Source organism: Lacerta agilis, chromosome 3 (genome assembly GCF_009819535.1).
Source record: "Lacerta agilis isolate rLacAgi1 chromosome 3, rLacAgi1.pri, whole genome shotgun sequence".
In the NCBI taxonomy this organism is placed as follows: Eukaryota; Metazoa; Chordata; class Lepidosauria; order Squamata; family Lacertidae; genus Lacerta; species Lacerta agilis.
In genome coordinates, this window is record NC_046314.1 from 2,241,521 (window position 1) to 2,266,182 (window position 24,662).

At 38.7% G+C, this 24,662-nt stretch overlaps 1 protein-coding gene across 1 annotated transcript in view; it reads left to right on the top strand.

The window, feature by feature from the left end:
• Positions 1-24,662, top strand: part of VPS54 (VPS54 subunit of GARP complex) — a 43,900-nt gene that overhangs the window by 4,362 nt on the left and 14,876 nt on the right. The window contains 18 exon segments of the mRNA XM_033145608.1: positions 1,043-1,204; positions 3,024-3,131; positions 3,134-3,229; positions 3,232-3,263; positions 4,754-4,832; positions 5,052-5,061; positions 5,610-5,634; positions 9,463-9,502; positions 9,505-9,593; positions 12,453-12,838; positions 14,570-14,696; positions 15,231-15,338; positions 16,639-16,694; positions 18,880-18,976; positions 20,186-20,526; positions 22,278-22,407; positions 22,773-22,954; positions 23,916-24,028. Coding sequence (XP_033001499.1) covers positions 1,069-1,204; positions 3,024-3,131; positions 3,134-3,229; positions 3,232-3,263; positions 4,754-4,832; positions 5,052-5,061; positions 5,610-5,634; positions 9,463-9,502; positions 9,505-9,593; positions 12,453-12,838; positions 14,570-14,696; positions 15,231-15,338; positions 16,639-16,694; positions 18,880-18,976; positions 20,186-20,526; positions 22,278-22,407; positions 22,773-22,954; positions 23,916-24,028 — 2,155 coding nt within the window. The 5' untranslated portion in view covers positions 1,043-1,068.

A 24,662-nucleotide genomic window follows, 5' to 3' on the forward strand; every position in this document is an offset into this window, starting at 1 on the left:
TCAAAGCTATTCCCAGGAAGAAAAAAGCCCCGTGGGTTTCATTTGTTAACCAGTGGGCTGTTATGACAATTGTAAAATTGAAGTTAATAGGTATCTGGTATTTCATTTGATCTTGGCCATTTGTTTTTCATAACTTATCTAAAAACTGCTCTAGTCTTATTTGTATGAACAGTGGTACCTCAGGTGCCTGGCGTGCTCTGGTCCATGGGGTCATGAAGAGTCGGACTCGACTAAACGACTAAACAACAACAACCTCAGGTTAAGAACTTAATTCCGTTCTTAACCTGGAACTGTTCTTAACCTGAGGTACCAATTTAGCTAATGGGGACTCCCACTGCCGTTGCGCCACGATTTTTGTTCTCATCCTGAAGCAAAGTTCTTAACCCGAGGTACTATTTCGGGGTTAGCAGGGTCTGTAACCTGAAGCGTCTGTAACCGGAGGTACCACTGTATTTTAATGGACTGATAGTCCCATATTTGATAATACAGTCATTAATATACCACACATAATGCGTAACGATTTCTAAAAGAGAGTCTAGTTTAGGTCAACAGTGACACCCAGTGGATGAATACTGTAAGTAAATCAGTTGAAAATACCACACTATTCTTCCAAATACAGTGGTATGTCGGTTTTTGAACATCTCCATTGATGACCATTTCGGTTTTTGAACGCCATAAACCTGGAAATAAATGCTTCAGTTTTTGAACACGCCTCAGAAGTCGAACAGGAAACCCAGTTTCCGCTGAGTGGAAGATCCTGAGGCCTGGCTGTCGGCTATTGAGTTTTCGGTTTTCAAATGTTTCAGAACTTGAACGGTCTTCTGGAATGGATTATGTTCGAAAACTGAGGTACCACTGTATTCATTAAACATAAAGAAGACCATATGGCGTTGTCTCATTACATTTTTCTAAACCATTTTATCTTCTTTTTTTACCTTAACTTTCAGTTTCTATAACTGGGTTGTCCTATTATAATTGCTGTAAGCCTGCCATAATATTTAAAAAGATGTTTATGAATACATGTTATCTCATTTTAATTCAGTGCTTAACCAGTGGTGACTATATGCAATGGCCTCAAGCCACCGGTCTTCACCAGTGCCTCCATCAAAGAGCAGTGATACTTTCATTAAAAGGGAAGTGGATTCTGCCAAACGCTTTCGGCCAGTGCAGTCGCTGCCAGATGTATGTCCCAAGGAACCAACAGGTAAGTGTCTCTAACAAAACTGGCTTAACTTTTTTTTCATGCTGAGTGCCATGTTACCCCATTGAAAAGCTGTTGAGTGCCACATTACAGTGTGTATGTATTTAATTTGTATACATTCATACATACAGCATAAAAACAAAACAAAGAAACAAGAACAAAACCAAAACACGCCAATAATCCCCCTCTCACAAACACATTTAAAAGGACATAGAATGTTAATCAAGCAAAGGGCTGGTTGAAGAGAAACATTTTTGCCTGGCACCTAAAGATGTATAATGAAGGCGCCAGGTGGGATCTCAAATTTACTAGGTTTAGACCCATACCCTTAAAACACACACACACACTCTCTCTCCATACACACACCATATCTCATGGAAACTCAGATCTTTGTTTGATACACGGATGTCCCCACTTAAACGAGAGTTATGTTCCCAGGTACCACAAGTACACATGAAATCATGTATAGTGGGGAACACCATCTAAAAAGCCAACACCAGCACAATTGCTCCCTCCAAACCTCTTTTCTCAAACTCCAACTCTCCACAGGCCTCCCCTTTCACACATTTTTGAAGTTTAAATAGATTTATTTAATTATTTCCCAGCTCTGCGTGTATACATGAGTTGAACACGTGTAAGTGGAGAGACGCCTGTCATTAGAGTTGGAAGAGACCACAAGGGCCATCCAGTCCAACCCCCTGCAAGCAGGAAACACCATCAAAGCATTCCTGACAGATGGCTGTCAAGCCTCTGCTTAAAGACCTACAAAGGAGGAGACTCCACCACACCTTGGCAGCAAATCCCACTGTCAACAGCTCTTACTGTCAGGAAGTTCTTCCTAATGTTTAGGTGGAATCTTCTTTCTTGTAGTTTTAATCCATTGCCCCGTGTCCTTCCTGGAGCAGCAAAACAACCTTTCTCCCTCCTCTATATGACATTCTTATATATTTGAACATGGCAATATCCCCCCTTAACCTTCTCTTCTCCAGGCTAAACATACCTAGCTCCCTAAGCCGTTCCTCATAAGGCATCGTTTCCAGGCCTTTGACCATTTTGGCATTGTGTACCTGTTGAACTCTGTGGACATGACAAACTACATTCTGGTGATTTCAGGGGATCTCTTCTGAGTGTGACTTAGATACAATCCTTACATAGTGAATTGACAATAGTTTGTTTATTGCCCAGTTGCATATTACTGCAGTCATAAAAAACAGTAAATGTTTAAGTTTGGATATTGCATTAAACTTGATAGCCTATGTGAGCAATAAATCAATTTCAATAAGATTGTTTTTATAGCAAAAACAATTGAAATCAATTTCAGGGTCACGTAACTCTTGAAATGCTGCATTGCCTTCTAATTCTTCTCTTAATTATACTCTTAGGTTCTGCTATTTTGATTTTTTTTTGTACCTTTGACAGGAGCAAACAATAGTAAATTACATGACTGTTTCAATGTGTAAAAGATTTTTATGTCTGCCATTGTGAGCCTTTGCAAAATGTACAAAGATAACAATTGTTAATACACTTCATTTCTCTGATATCTGAAATTACCTGCTGCATGGAGATTTGTATCTGCTACCTCACTGCCAACACTGGAGATTCAGAGTTTTCTGTTCTTTCCTCAGTGCTAAAGCAGTATTAAGATAAGATGGATATATTTCAGTCTAAACACAAAGGTGCAGAGCAGTCCTGCAGTACATAATTAGAGTGTAATATCTTCTTATTTATTTGTATAGTTAATTCTTAAATTATGCTGCAGATTTTATCTTGTCATTGCTGGAAAAAATGCATGCCTCTTTCAAGTTACTGTTTTGTCTTTCAGGTGATCCTAATAGATTATGTGACAGTCCATCTTTAGTTGCTGATCAACATAGATGGACTATTTATCATTCCAAAGTAAATCTCCCAGCAGCACTAAATGATCCTCGGTTAACAAAAGGGAATCTGATTTCTTTACAAAAACATGGGGACAGGATTTTGTGGACATTGAAGTTGTGCCTTCGCTCTACCTCCCACAGATCAGCAAGGAACTTTTGTAACATACCAACAGGAAATTGTTCAGGTAAAAGAAATCCTATGATACACCTGTCTATTTCTGATGTTCAGGCTATGAGTGCTGTTGCTTTTGTAGCAAATAAGGGCAGAAAAAGGAGAGTTGGGGGAACCCAAAGCTAGAAAGAAAGAAAGAACCCATATGCCTCAAAACAGCCTAATGAGGATTGAGTGTGCTCAGTGGCCATGGAATGCTGACTGACTTTTTTTGCATATTCTGTGCATTTAATTGCTACCTCACAGAAGATGATAAAAATGTATTTGTCTGTTTAAGTTCTTTCACTGTTTATTTTTCTTCTTGCAAGCTGGCTTAGGACCTAAATTGCCTGGTTGGTGAGGGACTGATAGTGAGGAGGTGAGCGGGAAAAGGAATCTGCTGCCAGAGCAGGCAGGCAGAGGATGACACAGTTCATGCTAAACATTTTTTTTAAGTTAATGCCAACTTGTGAACCAAAGCCAACTTCGAGTTTCAGATCCTGTTTTGTTAGCCTCATAGAAAACCATGAGAATGTACAAGCAAACCATAGCTTAGCTGTACAAAACTGTGGTTTCCTGTTACATCTGAAGTGGCCCACACTTAATGGATATTTTTACACGTTGCACACCACACACAGCAGTATATGAACATTTTTTAAAAGATTCCATATGCTGGGACAAGAAACACGACTTGTTCATTTAAACATTTTCCTATTTTTAAGCAGCATGATGAAAGAAGTACAAGCTCTCTGTGCACAAGGGCTAAAAGTTTGGAACAGTCACTCTACCTTGCCCTTCTCAGTTTGAGCAGCAAGGTCTGAAGAGGGACTTCAAGATGCATTTGACTGAATGAATTTGGAAGCTTCCTTGCAGTAGGAAACCATAATCCAGAGTTCCTGATCATGGGGAGGCTTCTTAGTCTGTCCAGTTGAATTTGCATAGAAGACCCCTTCATGCTAACCACACTAAGATTGAGAGTGGAGGATTGGTGCTGCTGTGTGCACAAAAGTTGTGGGACACATGACACCAGTCCCCTGCACTCGCCCCCCCCCCTTTGCATGTTCAGGATGAAGGCCTGAAGAGTACTTTAGCGCTAAACCTTACAAAGAAGCCTTTGGCCCTCAGGTGCTTTGGGATGATACGTCCCACCAACCATGACGGCTGGAGATGATGGAGGTTGTAGTCCAACAGCATATGTGGACCTAAGGTTGGGGAAGTCTACTTCAGAGGATAGCCCAGTCCTGTGCATGCCTCCTCAGAAACAAGAGCCATTGTAGGCTTATTCCAGTTACATGCACATAGGATGTCAGCTTTAGTTAAAGGTATAATAAAAATTGGCCTTGATTTTATATATATATATCTTTAGTGTATTTTATTGATAGGAATGCAGTCCTGAATTACACCATTGCATTATAACAATAGATGTAATTTGACAGTCTTTTTTATCATTTTGCATAGGAAACTTAAATAATGTGCTGTGGGGGGAAAATGTTTCAAACCCGGAATTTTCTTCACCTTTTGTAGAGAGAAAAGATTCATGAGAGATGCAAGACCATTTGTCCTCCTAAAGATACTTTTGATAGGACACTGTTACATACTCATGGTAGGTTACAGCTTAGTCATTCTCTTAAATTTACTAGGGCTGCTATCCGTCCGGAATTTCACTCTTCATTGGGTATTTTGAGTCCCTGAGTGGGGAACAATGAAGTAAGGTAGTCATAAGATATGCAGTAAAAAGATACAATATACAGAAATGACAGAGTATAGAAAAACAGGGCCAATAAATAAACAAAAACAACAGCTTCATCATAAAGCAAGCAAGATAAATTACAGTGAAGACAGCAATTAGAATTTCTAATTTAACCCAATACCTGGGTAAAGAAAATGCGACATCTAGCTGCCTGAAATATTTCAAATTGTCTGCCCTGAATCTTCCAAATTCATCTTCATTGAACGTCCCCAAATTCTAGTATTATGAGAGAGAGAGAGAAAAACATTTCTGTATTCACTTTCTCTATGCCATGCATAATTTTATACACCTCTCTCATGTACCCTCTTGTCTTTTCAACTCTCCAAAGGCTAGAGAGTGAAAGAGGTGAATAACTGCCTCCCCACTGCCTGCTGAGATGGTTCTTCAATCTACAAATGAGAATATTTGCTTTAATAATAACATTTTCTTCTATTTATCTAAAACGACTGAGTTCAGATTTTTCTTACTTGTGTATATTCAATCTGAAACCAAATCCACAACATTCCAAAGTTTAATAAGGGTCTGTATGTTTCATAAAATTGAAAATGAATGAGCAACTGGAGTTTACTGTGAAAATATGTAATTTGAATCTCTATTTCTTGCGGCATTTTATTTTTAGATAAAATCCAGGACAGATCTGGAGCAAGTACCTAAGGTATGATGGGATTTTCATAGCCGTAGGAAGAAATGCTTTGCTCGTGTCTTTTTGCTCATTAATTTATTGGGCTGTATGTATTATTATTGAATTTATATACCGCTCTATATTCGCAGTCTCAGAATATACAGAATAGAGATACATATTTTAGCATAACTTATCCTGCTTTTATATGTGGCAATGTATATATGCAGAATTTAGGCAACTTATCAAAATGCATCATTTCCAGTTGTTTCACTTTCTTCTCTTTTTGGAGTTGTTTCTTTTGTTAGATTCTGAAGATTAACTGTTCACACTATAGTCACATTTTATTTTATTTATTTTTGTCCTTTGCTGGAATAATCTGTATATATTTCACACATACATGGGGCCCAGTGCAAGCTTCGGATTTCTGTGATCTCCCCTTCTTTCCTCCTTAGTCCACAAGGCTGAGGAATGGGGTTCTTTAAAACTTTTATTTGTGGTTTAGAACAAAATGTAGTAGTAGTAATAATAATAATAATAATAATAATAATAATAATAATAATATACTTTATTTATACCCTCCCATCTGGCTGAGTTTCCCCAGATGGAAATATTATGTTATATAAAATATAATAAAACAACAAACATTAAAAACATATCTTATACAGACTATAAATAAACCAATAAACCAATAGATAGTAGTAGTAGTAGATAGTAGTAGTAATTGTTATAATAATAAACATTATTTCCAAATACAGGAGGGGAGTGGAACTTCAGAAACTGACTTTTAGCATGTTTCCACGCTTACACAAAGAGAAGCAAAGCAGCTTCAAGTGAATGCATCAGAATTGTTCATATCTCTACTTATTAATGCAGTCATTTCTATATGTCAGTTGGGAGAATATTGTTGTGAAATATTTTCTTAGGTATAGCAGAATAAAAGAGACTATAAATACAAAACAAAAATATAATATAATAAATAAAAAGTACTGTATAAGAATGTAAGCCTAACTAGTTTTGGAAGCTGTGTGTTTCCCTTTGTGCAATTCAGAGAAAGTTAGATATGCTTAAGTAGCACCGAAGTGGGAATTAAGCAGACAGGTCATATTGATTTTAACAGGATAGAAACTCAGTTAATGTTTGGTGTGATCCCATATCACATTGATGTGCCCTTCTCTTTGTCAGTTCGTATTGTCAGACACCTGGTTTTCAGCACATGTAGCATGAATATGTCTCTTCATCATATGGGCTTGTCTTCTTTGGTGATCACTCATAGCCAAGTAAGATTGTCTTCCATGAACACCGTCTTAACAGTGAGTCCGTAAGTGACTGTGGAGGCCAATTCTGGATCCACATGTGCTTCCATAGTGGAGACAGGTTTCCGGGCAGGAGTTATTCATGGTGAGGGCTTGCCAAACATGCCTTCTCTTAGCACTGTAACACCCCTCCCCACCCTCTCACTATATATAAAGGTCTGGTGACTTCTGTTTCAGTGTATCTGAAGAAGTGTGCATGCACACGAAAGCTCATACCAAGAACAAACTTAGTTGGTCTCTAAGGTGCTACTGGACAATTTAATTTTAAAAAATATATATTTCTACTGCGTCAGACCAACACGGCTACCTACCTGTACTAAAAGAGGGCATCCCACAAGTAAATAGGCCCAAAAACGTGTGTGTATGACGGGTGAATTTCTTGGGATAGCATTCATGGATAGCCTTAGTGTGCATGTTAAGAGACAAAATGCAAGGGGTTGGCAAGCATTTGCCTTGATGTCTGCATTTATTAAATAGAAATAAGTGTGTGGACCAACAAATGCAACATTTCCTGGTGGTGGACCTTAAAAGACGTGGTTTAGATTGAATTACAGTGGTGCCTCTGGTTACGTACTTAATTCATTCCGGAGGTCCATTCTTAACCTGAAACTGTTCTTAACCTGAAGCACTTCTTTAGCTAATGGGACCTCCTGCTGCACGATTTCTGTTCTTATCCTGAAGCAAAGTTCTTAACCTGAAGCGTTATTTCTGGGTTAGCGAAGTATGTAACCTGAAGCGTATGTAACCCGAGGTACCACTGTACTGTATAGGAATTTCAAGTTGTGTTGCTAGCTGCTAGCTAAGGGAGAACAGAAGATGGGAAGGGATAGCTGTTGACAAGGGGGAGAAACATATTGGCCCTTTCTTTGCACTGAAACCATTGCATTATTGTTGGACATAGCACAGTTATTCAAGGGCCTTTGGGTAATGTGATTGAATCTGACCAGGTTGGCCAGAGTTAATTTGCATGCTTATTAACACAGTTCTCCAGGTGTTTTCTGTCTTACTGCTGCACAGGAGAAATGTGAAAGAGGTATTAAGATTGATGCCTCCTATGCCTCTTCTAGTGAGTTGGCCATTTGTAACGGCATGCTAGAGATTATTAGGGAAGGGTTTGAAAATAAAATTGTAATGTAATGCCCTTATTTACAAATCTGTGGTTCACACTGTGCCATACTTGACACATGGTTATGCAGTTATAATTTTTTTCAGCTCAGAATTGCTCAGTGTAAAAAGGGCAAACCAAAAGTTAAACCTAGCACCATAGTAAAACTACTGTTGACCACCTGCAATTACTGAAGCCAGGAACACAGCAGTCGTCATGAGTGGCAAAGGTTTCATATTGCTAGACTGTAGGCACCACAGAGTGTCTCCTCTATGCTCTGTTACTCTGTTTTATTTTTATTTTTTTCATTTTGTCAGTCTTGTCCGGCCCTAGTATTCTACGAAAAAACCTAGAAAAGTTCAGTGAATTGCTCATATTTATAGAAACCTTACCTACATCATTAAACATTATGATGAAACATTTTTAAAAAGCATTATTTCATGGTGACAGTTACATTTGTTTTCATACAAGGATGAAGCATGTTGATGATTACAATATGCTTGTTCTAGTGAAATCAATCTTTTGGGGGAAAAACCTTAACTATTATTTGACCAGTCAGCTGGACAAATATTTATTGATTAGTCAAATATCCAACCTTAAGTCTAAAGCCTGAAGCTGGGGCTCCAGTACTTTGGCCACCTCATGAGAAGAGAAGACTCCCTGGAAAAGTCCCTGATGTTGGGAAAGATTGAGGGCACAAGGAGAAGGGGACGACAGAGGATGAGATGGTTGGACAGTGTTCTCAAAGCTACCAACATGAGTCTGACCAAACTGCTGGAGGCAGTGGAAGACAGGCGTGCCTGGCGTGCTCTGGTCCATGGGTCACGAAGTGTCAGACACGACTAAACGACTAAACAACAACAAGTCTAAAGCATTAAATGGTGGTACAAAAACTTATGCTTACTTATCTGAGAGTAAGGCCAACTGAACTCAGTGGGACTTATTTCTAAGAGATAGATATAGAGTTCCACTGTTAAGTAGTACAGTATTTTAGACTACCTATACACAGTACATATACTGTAAAAGTACTGCTCTGAATCACATTTACAAGTTGATGTACATCCCAAATATATAAATTGATATGAGGTCTAAGTCAGTGTTTTTCAACCACTGTTCCGCGGCACACTAGTGTGCCGCGAGATGTTGCCTGGTGTGCCGTGGGAAAAATTGTGTTTATTTGATTCCTATTCAAGAGAATTACTTTATATATAGTCAATATAGGCACAGAGTTAATTTTTAAACATTTTCTAATGGTGGTGTGCCTCGTGATTTTTTTCATAAAACAAGTGTGCCCTTGCCCAAAAAAGGTTGAAAAACACTGGTCTAAGTGATATTCTCCACCAGGCCTGCTTATAAATGGATTCAACAAGTTTGCACTATACAGGTAAAGGTGGGAACATTAGTGATGTGTCGTAATGAGATGTGATTGACTTCTTTTTTCAGATTTTTTTAAAACCAGATTTTGCCTTGGAAGATCCCCTAACATTAATGCAGTATTACCTTGGTCTCATTTTAATACTGCTGGAGGCAAAGGAAATCGCGATGCCGCTTCCTCAAAGTTACTTCAAGAAAAGGTAAATAAACTCAGTGCTTTTTCCCTCCAGGGGTACTCAAGGGGACAAAGAACTGGAACCTCTTTTTGTTGTTGTTAAAAACACTGACATTTACTGTAACAACTTCATGGTGAGTACCGACACCTCTTTTTCTAGAAAAAAAGCACTGAATAAACTTTCCATTGCAGGTATTTGATCAGTGCAATGGAAGTTTCTTTATTAAGATGCTAACTGTGCATGTTTCCTTGGCTTGTGTAATTCTGGTTGAGCTCTATCAGAATAAAATGTTTGTTTGTTTGTTTTTAGCCCGCCCATCTGACTGGGTTGCCCCAGCCACTCTATAATATATAGATAGTATAAGGGACTATTGGTTGTTTTTTGCTAGAAGGTTAAGATTAAGAACATTAAACCCTAAAAATGGATTGTGGCGTAGGCATTTAAGGCAAGCCACCTTATCAACGTTTGAAGTGTGGGTTATCCTTGCTTGATACTGATATAATTTCTGATATCAAAGGCTCTTAATCTGCCGTTATCCTATTTAGGATGGATTCACTATTTATTTATTTATTCTCCATCTCTATCCTGCCTTTCCTCAAAGGGGCTCAAGGTGAGATTTGTGGTTCTGCCTTCCTCCCATTTATCTTCACAACAACCTTATGAAGTAGTTTAGTCAGTGAGTCTGATGTCAGAGTGAAAATTTGAACAAAGTCTCCACAATCCTTGTCTGACACCCTAACCACTATATCAGCTAACTATCAGTGCTAATTGAGCCCAGATTCTTTCTGTTTCAAAGAGAAGCCAGCTGGGCAGAGTGCTGATTGGATAGCCGTAGAGTCCGAAGACTCTTACTGCCTCCAGTAAAACAAGGAGGTGTTCGAGAAAAGATGGTTGCTTCTAAAAAGGCACTGAACACACATTGAGGTGGATTAACATGTCAGACACCTGAAAATACATTTAAATTTGAAAGCCTACATGAAGCATAGGTAGGAGGCAAAAATGAACACCTGAGTGGGAACAACTTTGTGTCAATAAAGGAACAAAAATGGGGGAAGCAGTCTTTGTTCAGCAATAGAAAACCCACACCAGTTTTGCCGTGGGAAGTAGTGTGACGCACACCAGAGATATAATTGGGTGCAGCCCAAAGAATGGTGGGTGACAGTGAAAAGTTCTTATTACATAGTAAGACCAGAAGGCAGTGCAAAAAAATAAGAATTACAATTTAGAGTGTAAGTGAACATGATATAAGTGAACTGAGCTGTTCACTTTGGAATGGACTCCCTGGGAAGGTGGTAGATTCCTCTTCCTTGAAGGTTTTTAAGCAGAAGTCTGTCCTGGATGCTTTAGTTAGGATTCCTGCATTGCAGGGGGTTAGACTAGATGATCCTTGGGGTCCCTTCCAACTCTACAGTTCTTTGCAGCTAAAAAAGCCAATGCAATTCTGGGCTGCATCAGTAGGAGTATAGCATCTAGATCAAGGGAATAATAATAATAATAATAATAATAATAATAATAATAATAATAATAATTTATTATTTGTACCCCGCCCATCTGGCTGGGTCTCCCCAGCCACTCTGGGCGGCTTCCACCAAACATTAAAATACATTTAAAATATCACAGTTTAAAAACTTCCCTAAACAGGGCTGCCTTCAGGAATTTTCTGAATGTCAGGTAGTTGTTTATTCCCTTGACTTCTGACGGGAGGGGCGTTCCACAGGGCGGGCGCCACTACCGAGAAGGCCCTCTGCCTGGTTCCCTGTAGTTTTGCTTCTCGCAGTGAGGGAACCGCCAGAAGGCCCTCGGCGCTGGATCTCAGTGTCCGGGCTGAATGATGGGGGTGGTAATAGTACCACTGCATTCCGCTCTGGTCAGACCTCACCTGGAATACTGTGTCCAGTTCTGGGCACCACAGTTCAAGAAGGATACTGACAAGCTGAAACGTGTCCAGAGGAGGGCAACCAAAATGGTCCAAGGCCTGGAAATGATGCCTTATGAGGAACGGCTTAGGGAGCTGGGTATGTTTAGCCTGGAGAAGAGAAGGTTAAGGGGTGATATGATAGCCATGTTCAAATATATAAAAGGATGTCATCTAGAGGAGGGAGAAAGGTTGTTTTCTGCTGCTCCAGAGAAGCGGACACGGGGCAATGGATTAAAACTACAAGAAAGAAGATTCCACCTAAACATTAGGAAGAACCTCCTGACAGTAAGAGCTGTTGGACAGTGGAATTTGCTGCCAAGGAGTGTGGTGGAGTCTCCTTCTTTGGAGGTCTTTAAGCGGAGGCTTGACAGCCATCTGTCAGGAATGGTTTGATGGTGTTTCCTGCTTGTCAGGGGGTTGGACTGGATGGCCCTTGGGGTCTCTTCCAACTCTATGATTCTATGATTCTACGATATCTTAACAGGAGTAAAAGACCCAGAATGGGTATTCATTACGCAAGCTTGTAATGAATCAGGAAAAGCAAGTTAAATAGAGTATATGAACTTTTAATGGAAGATAAGATTGTGGTGTGTAAGACACTCCCAGTCATTATTGATCTGACAGTATCAAATCTGCAAATTAATTCCACTTAGCCTGTTCATGCTGAATTCTCATTTTGAAACTTTCCTCCTTGAAGAATGGCAGCTTTCAAGCCTGTTCTTAAACGTTCAGGAAGATAGAAATACACCTCCAGTGTCAAGCTGTATACTTTCTTCTTGTTTTCTTTGTTGAATTTTAAATCCAGTGTTAATTAAATATGGGCTGTGTTCCTGGGTATGTGTAGGTGTGATTTGTAAAGGCAACGTGCCCATTTTACTTGAGTTAAGTGTCTGGTATTGTGACACTGATTGTGGTAGATTAAGAGCACAAATGTTACAATATTGATTTCTCTTTCTTCCCTTAAGCTGAGCCACTATCTGGATATTGTGGAAGTAAATATCGCTCATCAAATCTCTCTCCGCTCAGAAGCATTTTTTCATGCAATGACCTCCCAGCATGAGCTGCAAGACTACCTCAGGAAAACCTCCCAGGCTGTAAAAATGCTTCGAGATAAAATAGGCCAAATTGATAAAGTAATGTGTGAAGGATCTCTTAAAGTTTTAAGATTATCATTGACTAGAAATAACTGTATAAAAGCATATAATAAACTGAAGCTAATGGCAACAGTGCACCAAACACAACCTACTGTACAGCTATTACTGTCCACTTCTGAATTTGTTGGAGCGTTAGACTTGATAGCAACAACACAGGAGGTGCTACAGCAGGAGCTTCAGGGCATTCACAGTTTCCGGTAGGTGACATTTGACATTCCAATAGAAATTCATAATCACATATAAAATTATTATGATCAGTTTCAAGGGATATCTAGTTCGTGCAGATTTAAGTTGGTATTCAACTAAATTGAACTCAGTCAGTCAGTAAATTTAACTCAGAGTAGAGCCGTTGAAATTAATGGATACGACTAAGTGAGTAAAGCTGGGCTGAATACCACCTATAACTGGTATCTTTTTAAATGTTACTGAGTTGTACTAATTTACTATATTGTTAATTATATTACAGTATATTGGTGTCCAGTGAGAATGTAATTAGTCAGTTTTTTTTAAAAGGCCCTAAAAGTATCCTTGATATAGTGTGAATTCTTATTTACACTAATAGTTGTACACCACATAAATCCAAAGGTAAAGGGTATTCAGACTGCCCTTCCTTTCTGTCCTAAATATAGGTCAGTCAAGATCATTGGGTGAGTACAGGTGACCTAGTATTATGAGAGTAGGTGGAAAGTTGTCCTTGTCCATTTTTCTCCACACCATCCATAATTTAATAAAGCGCTGTCACACTCCCCCCCCCAAAAAAAATCTTGTTTTCTAGACTAAAAGGCCCTTTATATTTTAGTCCAGGGTTTCCCAAAGTGGTTGATAATGACTCCTGGGCTTGATGGGACTGTGCAAGGAGTGAATAAAGACCTATGTCTCAAAATGAGTTAGGGGTGGAAAAGAAGCTTACAGAAAAGGGCATGTCATGAAACAGAGTGAACGTCCTTGCCAGTGAGGAACCTCTGTATTTAACAAGATGATCCCACAATGCAACCATATTCTCAAACCGTGCTGCTTTGCTGCTAAAAAAAATCGCCTATAGGTGCTTTTTCTCACTTTATTCATTTACATTGGGTCAGTGACAACTTCATAAGCTCATCCAGGGTTCAGGTGTTTGAGAAACCCTGTTTCTAAGCCTTTCTTAGAGCGAAGATAGTCATCCTTTTTGAGATACGTCGACCAGAAATCAATCTAGTGCTCCAGATGTGTCTTTGCCATAGATTTGTTTTAGGGTGTTAAATGCTTTTCTAATAGTCATTGAATGGAGCTCAGCTTTTTATTCCCGTGGTGCTCTCTTGCTGGACTAATCATTGTGCTCCTTTAGATTTGTTCTCCATGCATTGATTCTTATTTACCTTTTTGTTTTCCATTTGCCCAGATTTTAGAGATCCTTTTAGATCTCCTTGCATTCTACAGACTTGGTCTTTTCACTGCCCCTCTGACTCCATCTCTTTATTGAAAAAAATAAATAGCTCTCACCGCAAGAAATATCTTTGGGGAACCATTACTGCATGCATACTTCCACTGTTAGAAGTCAGTTTACTCTTGCCCTCTATTTCCTGCTCTTTAGCCAGTTTCTGATCCCTAAGAGGACCTGTCAACATCTCCCATGACTGCTGAGTTCTCGAGTCATTGGTTACTCATGAAGTGTGTAATTATTATACATATTTCAGAGCAGATTGTTCTCCTCTCATGATGTCTGACATTGTCACAGTGGAATTTTAAAGTTTTTTTAGTTCTTTTGCTGCAAAGGAAGACATAACATAAATTAACCATATTCAGTGTCCTTTATAGTGTTATCGATTGTGTAGAAATTACCCAGATGATAGTTATACATCCCCATATTTTTCTGATAGTGAGATAATGGCACTTTCATGCTCCCTCTCATAATTATTTTAACTTTTTCACACATTTTTTTTCTTGAACAGGCATCTTGGATCACAGCTTTGTGAATTAGAAAAGCTCATAGATAAAATGATGATTGCAGAGTTTTCTACCTATGCTCACAGTGACTTAAATAGACCTCTGGAAGAAGAATGTCAGATTCTGGAAGAGGTACAGTACTCCCCATTTAAAAGGCTTTTTTGCGGGCTAATTGCCTCTCAGAACACAGAACAGAACACACTGCTGTCAATGCCTATTCCATTCACTTTTTCTCTACAAAATGAGTTTTCACCAACACATCTTGAATCCTCTCAGTGATTTAAAAGCATTAATTTGACATTTTCCATTCAATTCTTTTTTATTTCTCAGCTGTGTCATAATGCGTACCATTTATCCACTCCTTCATTGATGGAAGGCACAAATACACACCCTATATTGTCCTTAGCAGAAATAGCTTCTGTGTATAGTATGTGGGGATTAATGCAAAGTATACATCTGTTGCACATGGCTTCTACAGCATCCAATAATTTCTGCTGGGCCAGAATCAAACCTTGACCTTGAGACTAACTCATATTGTACTTTCCACCAGATTTGCTATTTAGCATGTTAATTTATCTGCACTAGTTAGGTTCTAATTTGCCATTTGAGTTCTGATTACCTTTCATTCACATGTGATCTTTATTCTTGTTTGTTTTTTCTAAATAGGAAAGGCTTATATCTTTAGTGTTTGGACTTCTAAAACAAAGGAAATTGAATTTTTTTGAAATATATGGAGATGAAATTATTGTAACAGCAAAAAATATAATTAAACAGGTAATTTATTTTTGAGGGATTTTTACCTTCCATAGATATTTTAGTTAAATGTTTTATGCAGTGCTTTTTTCTAATAAAAATGTTTAGGGGTACTCTCATTTTGACTCAAGAAAATTACCATTTTATAGTTCAAATTAGGAAAAATAAATACAGGAAATGGAAAAAGTACAAAGTTTCACAAAATGTTTAGGGGTATGCGTCCCCCCAGAAAAAAGCACTGGTTTTATGTATGTACTTTTCAGGTCTTCTGATATTTCCAGGTATCTAAACTGGCTTTCTTTCTCTATCATGAGTTACACAAACCCCAAAGAATGGATATACTTTGTTGATTTATCATATGTTTTGCTTATTGATTGTTGTTTGAAACAATAATCTAGATTTTAAAAACAGATGTATTTTTATAAGCTGTAAATGATGGAGTACCATAATCGCTGACCATTGGCCTTCTGACTGGGGATGAAGGGAGCTGTCGTTCAACAGCTTTGGGGGACCCAAGGCTGCTGTAAAATACCACCGTTGCAACTATTCCAATCTGGATTGGGCTTCCAGCACCTGCCATTTGTTGCTCTCCTCCTTTGTTTAGCTCTGCCCAATCTTCCTTGAAGTCTGTGCTGTTTTGGGAGAAGAGACATCATCTTAACCCTAGTATTGAAAAGATTTTATATTCTTTGGGTTCTAAACACACTGGCTTATTTTGGACAGTCTTTTCATAAACTAGAAATGAAGCAAAGAAGGAGAAGCTTTGAAAGCCTGTAGGCAATACTTGGTGCATTTCAGGGTTTCATTATCTTTCCTTTTTGACTGTACATGTAAGATTTTTAAACATACACTTAAAATGTATGTGACACGCATGAATTACACTTCAAAATATGAATGTGTAACATACAGTGCTCTCATAGTAATGTATTAGTAGGCACTCAGAATAATGTTTGAAGTGTACAAAAATGGCATTCAGGACAACTTACCAAATGTTTTTAAAAAGGCATTTATTTGGAAACCATAGGCAGGATTGAGTGAACATTTTCAGTGGCCTGGGCTTCAGTCCTTAAACCTGGACTGCAGTTTCCTGCATCATTCTTCACACATCACAATAATTAGCAGGAGGAAAATAAAGCTGAATAAGGTAGTGTGTGAGCATACTTGCCTAATGCATGTGTGGTCCAATTTCATTTTCCATTGTGAAGTTTTTATTATTATTTCAGCTCTGAATATTAGGAAAATCAGAAAATGTCTGATTCGGGGGTGGAAAGCTTTCTCTCCAAATTTAATTCTAAGACATATTTTTCTTATATCTTTGCAGTGTGTGGTTAATACAGTGTCACAAATAGAAGAAATAGACACAGACGTGGTTGTTAAGTAAGTATAAAGCTTTGAGTTGCTATGAACTAGATTTACCATTTGCTTCTCCATCCGTGAATTGCCTGCAATTTTTTTCCACATGCTTTTTACTTCGTTTTGGCATCAGTGCTTTTAGCACAATTCCTATAATTTTGAAAGAGTGCATGTGTTGCTCATGTGCAGACAGTAGATGTGAAAATGGCAGGTCATGCAAGATACACTTTCTGAAATTCTCTCTCCTACATGGCATTAAAGGTTCAAAGCTTTATCTCCTTTTCCTCTGGTCATTATAGAGAGAGAAAGAATGAATTTTGAAAAACTTACGTTAAGGCTGCAATCCTATACATCAGTGGTTCCCAATTAGCTAGTTACTGAGGACCCCTTATTTTTCAAAAGCCAAGCCACAGACCCCCTACTTTTGAAAAATTTGATAACTCCATGGTAGTTTCCTGTGCAAATGATTTTTTAAAAAGAAAATGTGGGGTAGCGCGTAATAAGGAAAGGATTTTAGGTATACTAAATAAGAGACTATAAAATTTGTGATATTACCATGCAAAAATGACAAAGATTTAGTTGGAGGGAAGACAAATTTAATTTTATAAACATATAGTACAAGTGAACAAATTATGACATGTCTAGCAGCTACTAAATAATAATGAACTTACTTACTTAGTCACTTACTTACTTGCAACCCATCTGGCTAGGTTGCCCCATGCCCCAGCCACTCTGGCCAGTTCCCAACAAAATGTTAAACACACACTAAACCTAAATGTGATGGGAAAAATTATGCCTCTTTTTGTTTCGAACAATCCCTTCCACATCTGGTTCAATTTTACTACTTTTATTCTCAAATCTGGTTCAACATCAAGCCAATTCTATGCTTGTTCTTCATATAACAAAATAATGAAAATGTTTGTTCACAAAGATACGTGAAACAAAAGGGAACTAGGTGTTTCAAAGCTTTCTTCACCTAACTTCTTATAATCAGCAAAAACCTTTACCCAGAATTGGTCCAGTCTACATTCTTTGAAAAATGATTTCAGTGATTCATCACAAGTCACGTCAACAAGTGCATCTTGCTATTCCGCAGATAGAGAATCAAAAGGATTCCTTATCCATGAGTTTTCAGGATTTGGTGCAGAGAAGTAATCTCTGAAGCTAGTCGCTAAATTATGCAGGTGCTCAGTGATGTAATGTTTTACTTCTGGTATCAATTCTTCATCAGTGGCCTCCAGAAATGTGTCCAGTGTTGGGATGTTATTTCTTTTCAGCTAAAAAGTAGAGAGTGAGGGGAAGGAATCCCTTATATTTTTTAAAATGTGAGCCCTCCCTGTGGAGCAAGGCGTTTGCACTCCTCCTCTTTCCCCCTCTCTCTACCCCCTCCAAGTAAACGCCCTGGCAGGGGATGGTGCCGCGGACCCCCTGGGTGCATTATGTGGACCCCCAGGGGTCCCTGGACCCCTAATTGGGAACCACTACTATACCTGGAATAATTAATATCCACTGAATTCCATGGCACTTACCTCTGAGTAAACATACATAGGTCTTCAATCCTTTGCATATCTACTCAGAAGTAAGTTCAAGTGTATCTAATGGGGCATACTTCAAAATAAGTGAGTATAGAATGGCAGATTAAGCATCAAAACCTCGGGCATAACTAGGAGATGAGGCAGGCAAATTCTTACAAAGCAAAGAATGTTGTATGACACTAGAAAGGCCAGTGCTAATATTTTAGACACACCTTTGCAATCTACTGTCATTGATCTTTGTTTGCTGGGGAAATAAAAAGCTGCTCCAGTTTCTAATTTGTAGCTGGAGGGCAATTCAGTTTTGAAAATGTGTTCCATGTGGTTAATCTCAAAAACTCAGAGGATTTCAGCTATAATTCTATTGAAAGACTAATTTTTTAACTGTCCACTTACCTTTCAGGATTTCCTTCTTTTTTCAATTACAGATTTAAAAGCATTGTGTCATGTAAATTGTTTATATTTCTAGAAGTGTGTTTTGGCAATACTAGAAAAACTGATTAAATTTTAGCATTTTCCCTTGGCAGGACATTAATATCCCTTTTTAGAGATAGGAAGCTGAGCCTGAGAAGTTGAAGATAGAACTGGCAAGGATGCACCCAAGGCCACCTTACAGGATGAGAGTTAAACTGAGTTTAAATAAAATTGTAATTATTGTTTTATGGTATTCTTCATAGACTTGCAGATCAAATGAGGATGATGAATTTTCCACAGTGGTTTGATCTACTGAAAGATATATTTTCTAATTTTATTTTATTTCTCAAGAGAATTAAGGTAAGAAGTGTACTTTAAAGACTTTATATTGTTATTAAACCAATTGAATTTTGATACATTTGGTGTTGGGTCTCTTGCACCAGCTGAGTGAGTTTTCATGAAAGGCATTGGAGAGTCCTCTGCCATTATCCAAAAGCAGGCAGACTGCAACTCAGGCAATACTTTACTGTACCTTGCTCAGAGCATAATCCCTTTGGCAGGTTAATTGTTCTTCAAAGCTGAATCCCTGACATCCTGGGGCCTCTCATGGAAATCACATTTTAAATTGAGAAATCATGCCTTAAGGCTCCTGCCTATAAGTTACCCAGAGGTATTACTTCAGCTGAATGTTAATTTTTACCCTCCTTTGTTAGATTTACAATACACTTCTGAATGAATTGTATCCTTGTATGGCATTATAATCTATTTGTACAGCTGGAAATAGAAGTGGAAATTACCACAAGTCGCATGTTCCTCAGGTCAGGAATGGAAACCATACAAGCAAATATAAGCCGTATTCACTTTTTTTACTGTGCGAATATTACATGATTGCATTATTTTCTGCATTTTTGACGTCATTGAAATTTATTGGTGTTAATTACACAATTAACTACATTAGTTTCAGACATAGCAGATAGCGAGATGAATAATGTAGATTTTAGGAGAAGCTAAACTGCAGTGGAACAAGAAACACTGCTGATTGTGAGGAACACAGGGTGGGACAGAAATCACTGTTTCCTTCCATCCCTAGCTCTACATTGTAGCAAAACTAGATTCAAGATTGGGAAAATCTTGTTAATTTCTTCATTAATTAAATCTCTGTATGTGCTGATAATTCTAGAACTTCTGCCTCTGAAATTGATACCGCCTCTTAGATCAAGCCCTGAAAGATAACACTATCATTATTAATGTTTCATGTTTTATCCCTTTAAAAAATATTTAGGGAAATGGCCTAATGGCATAAATGGCATAAATTTATTGGCCTTAGTTTTAAAATTTTGCCAGTCACTTTTTGCAGAATGCATATGAGCCACCATGATTATTTAATTTAGCAAGTGACAGAAGGTGTTATGGGGCAGGATAAATGATGTAAACAGAGTGGATACAAATCATTCTGTTGTGTTCAGATTTTGCAGTATTTAAAATAGAAACATTCTTGCTAAAAGATGTATTCTTCAAGGAATTCAGCACTGTCTCGATTTTTTTTAACCAGCCCTTATTTTCTCTTAGGCAACACTAAATGTTATCAGAAGAGTGGTTCTCTTGGTTCTAGACAAGAACCAGAGGAGCAAGGAACTGGGTGATACTTCTGCTCAGAAGAACTCTGCCAAGGACAATCCCATAGACACAGAACTGGTGTATCTGACGCATGAGGGCATGTTCACAAGTGATGCCTTCAGTGAAGGAGACCTCCCACCTGCAGCAGCTTATTCTGCCTCTCAGAGAAACCTTTCCCCAGACAGTGAACCCAGCAGCAGTGACTCTGTATCTGAGCCAGAATGTGCCACTGACTCCTCATCTAGCAAGGAACAGACTTTGTCCAGTGTTACACCAGGTGGAATTGACATCATGTAGGTAGTAAAAAAGAAAAAGGGGGGGAAAGCAGGATTCAGTCCCCACTGCAGCTAAACAAATTAACGAAATAAGTGCAAATTCACTGCTTTTGAATTTGAAATTGAAAGTAAGCATTCCCAGAAGCTCTAAAAATGTGAGCCTAAAACTCAGTTTCAAGTTTAATGCATATTCTGCACATGTTGTCTTCTCAACCCTTGAGTCTAACACTTTCATTTTCATAGCATTCTGTGGGTTGTACCCAACAGGGTGTTATGGGGACACTGCAGAGAAGAATTGAGAAGCAGGAAGGGTGCAGGGGAGAAGAGAAGAAGGGGAAGTCCTGGTGTGCGGATGGAAGTCCGCTCATGCAATGTTGAATATCAACCTCAGCCATTAACTTGGTTTCTCTGTTGAATTTGATGATATAAATTTATTACTACTCTCTTTAATATGATAATAAATTATCCCTCCCATTTTCATTTCAGATCTAGTACGATATAAGTATTCCAAATTTTGATGCCCTATATTTTTAGTTGCAGTTAATTACACCTGAAGAGCTTTGCAGATTCTTTCTTCTTTTTTTACCTTTACTTTCCTCTGGTATGTGTTGGCCCTGTTTCTGGCCCTAGCTGTGCTCCCTGACCCTACACCCGTATGAGGTAGGAATGGGTTTCAGTCCTCCTTTTCTGCTTCACTGATGCACCATATGGACATAGAATTTCCTGTGTTTGAGAGTAGATATTATACAGAGCGCAAGGCAGAGACGCCACAACAGTGAGGTTACCAGCAGCCTTTCCCTGTCATGCTATTTGGTAACATCTTGGACCAGCCTTAGTTGGAGAACACTTGGGCCACTCAACAAGTCAAAAGGCAGGTCTTTAATATTCCCCCCCCCCCCATTTCATTTCTATACAGCCTCATATTTTTAGGAAAAAATCTCAAAGCAGTTTACAGCACATTAAAGTATTAAATAAAACAAACCAGAATAAACATTACTGAAGAAAGTCAAATATAAAGTATGCATTCAAAGCAACATAATTAACAGGAAACTAAAATATTATCTTAAAGATGTCAGAATAAAACATTACAAAGGAGATAAACTAGATGCACATTTAACCTAGCAAATAAAGCGAAACAGAGATCTTAAACGTTTAAAAAGAAAACATGGCTAAAGGAAATAAAATATAAAATGCACATTTATAACAGCATAAATAACAAGAAAATAAAATATTATCATAATCATAGAACATATCTGCTGCTGCCAATCCTGCCAATGGTGGTTTATGGCAGGTGGCAGCTATGGAAGCTGCCGATATACTTCCCTCTCTGGAAATAGCATGTTGGAAAGACACAGGTTAGTATATACTATGTTAAACAAAAATGCGTTCCAGTGGAATGGTATGTAAATAATTGTAAACACGGTGTAAAAGACTTACATGAACAGTAATTGGCCATTAGTTGCTTGGTTTTTTGTTTTTGGTCTTTTTGTTATTTGTCGCTTCGCTCGCTGCTGCTATCTATTGGGCAGTTGAGAAGTCAATTCTGCTCCAGTTGATAATCTCTCCAGAGTGTCCAATAAAAAAGTTGCTTTTATTTAAAAAAATAAATTGCACCAGTTCAGAGATTGGTATTGACATCAAAATGCAAAGTTCTCATTGTCTATATAGTTGCATGTGAATCGTTTCCTTTTTTGAGCAGACTGGTGGGGCACTGGATTGTTTCCGCTGAAAATTATGTGTCAACAAACTCTTCCTTGTATTTCTTTCAGGATTGGCGAGGACATAAAGCTCTCAGAACTGGAACTAGGTAGATTAGCAAACAATATCCAGGACCTACTTTACAGTGCCTCTGATATTTGCCACGATCGTTCCGTCAAGTTCCTAATGGCTAGAGCAAAAGTAAGTTCCATGCATAAACCTGCATCCCAGGAGAGGTCCAGCTAGGGTCATTAATGTAATCATGTCCTTACATCTGGACCCAACACAGTCAAACACGTTTAGTGATACAGGACGGATGTCTAAAAATAGCCTGAAAGTTGGAAAGGGCTTTGCTTTATATTTGAGATGATATTCATACAATAGCCCAGGGTGAGGAACTGTTGGCGGTTCAGGCCACTCACCTGTCAATCACCTGATGACATAATGATATCAGATAGTCCATGCCGATGGTGCTTTCCTTACTGCATAACCTTTTCAGTCTTTATAATGGGGTAGGATAACAACGAAAATAGTTAAGATGCTGTTATATCACATTTCTCGTTTAGGATGGGTTCCTGGAGAAATTGAATTCTACAGAGTTTGTTGCTCTTTCGCGACTGATGGAAACTTTCATCTTGGATACAGAACAAATCTGTGGTAGGAAGAGTATGTCATTGCGTGGTGCACTTCAGAGTCAAGCTAACAGATTTGTAAACAGATTTCACGAGGAAAGAAAGACCAAACTCAGGTATCTTTCTATGATGATGTACATGTATGCTTCAAGGCTCCTTAATGCAGCAGCTCCTGAAGCTTCCCACTAGCACCACCTTTCATAATGAAAGGGCAAAAGGTGGGAGAAATGTGCTCCGTCAAGAGCTATCTGCCTCAGGGTTGGGTAGTTTAGCCCACCATGACCTCAGTTTCTGAGACAGTGCCATTTCTGTTGCTTATAACTCCTTCCCATTCCAGCCTATATTTGGTATCAGGTTTTTTCCCTGAGTTATATGACATTGCTCACTTAGCTCAGAGCAAAGTCGGGTGGCTAAATTGTTTGGGTAAAGTGTGTCATCTGATCTGAGGAACCAGGGTTCAAATCCCCTTTCATGAAGCTCACCTTGGACCAGTCACCAACACTCAGCCTAACCTGCCCCCCACAAGGTTATTGTGAGGATAACTGAGGGTGGAGAAAAGAGTCACCTTGAGCTCCTTAGAGGTGGGATATAAATGCAATAACAAACAGTCAAAGAAAAAGAAAAACCCAGTAGTTTAATCTGAGGCCCAGTGTACACATAAGTAGTGAGAGCTTTCTGGCCATTGCATCATGTGAGAAGTGAGGAGCTGCTTCCCACAAAGTTACCCAGTTTTGATGTTACAGTTACAGAGGTGGTTTAGTTGAAGTTGTCCAAACTGTATGGGAACTCGCTTCACACAAATGCCTTTCCACATCTTACAGATGGCCACATGTGCCTCACTGGAATGAAATCTCTTGATGGTCAGACGGCCTCATGAATTTTCATTCTCATTTATTTCCCTAAGGCTTTTGCCAGTACAGCTGTCTTTAGTATGCCTGCCACTGATTAGTATTTGAATCAATTGACTCTTTCATTATTTCATCCTGGTAAGAAATTTGAAATCAGTACGGACACATAGCTCATCAAGGCAATGTGTTCTAATTTTTGAACTCCCCCTTCCTTTATGTGTATAAATAGCCTCCTGCTAGATAACGAGCGCTGGAAGCAAGCTGATGTTCCGGCAGAGTTTCAGGATCTTGTGGATTCTATATCAGATGGCAGAATTGCTTTACCAGAAAAAAAAACAGGAGGTGAGTTTCTTGGCTCCTTGTTACTTTAATAATTTCCGTGTGGACATGATGCAGCAAAATGTTGACAGGCAAATAAAAGTTAGTTTTTCTGTTTCTGGAGGAGTAGGCCATTTTTAAAGGGTTAATTTACTTTGAAGCACAGTAGCCAACTGAAGATGTTCAACCAAATTAAAGATAATAGGTCTGAATCAGGCTTTTTCTTACCCTGAATTGGCACATCGCCTTTTTTTTCATTTTGAAGTGTACTTAAATTTGTCATCTCAATGCCATCCTCAAGTCACAAGTGTTGCAAGTGATGTACATGTAGTGTGAAGACTTTTAAAAGAATTTTTTGTGTACCTATCCTTCTTACAGTTTGCTGGGAAGTCAGTTGGGACACCTGTACATTGCATGTCATGTTCATGTATAATCCCCCCAAAGCCACAGGAAGTTAGGGCATCCCTTTAAACACACACACAGAGAGTATGGGCTCATTAAATAAAAGTCCAGGACACGAGAAGGTGTATTTATAGCAGTGCTGCCCCTGGGCAGAAGAGATTTGCACCCACTTTTTCTCTCCATGTCCAGTAGGGAAAGGAAAGGAAAGGCCAAAAGGCCAAAGGGTGGGGGTTGGGAAGGCTTGCAGGGCTGTCTC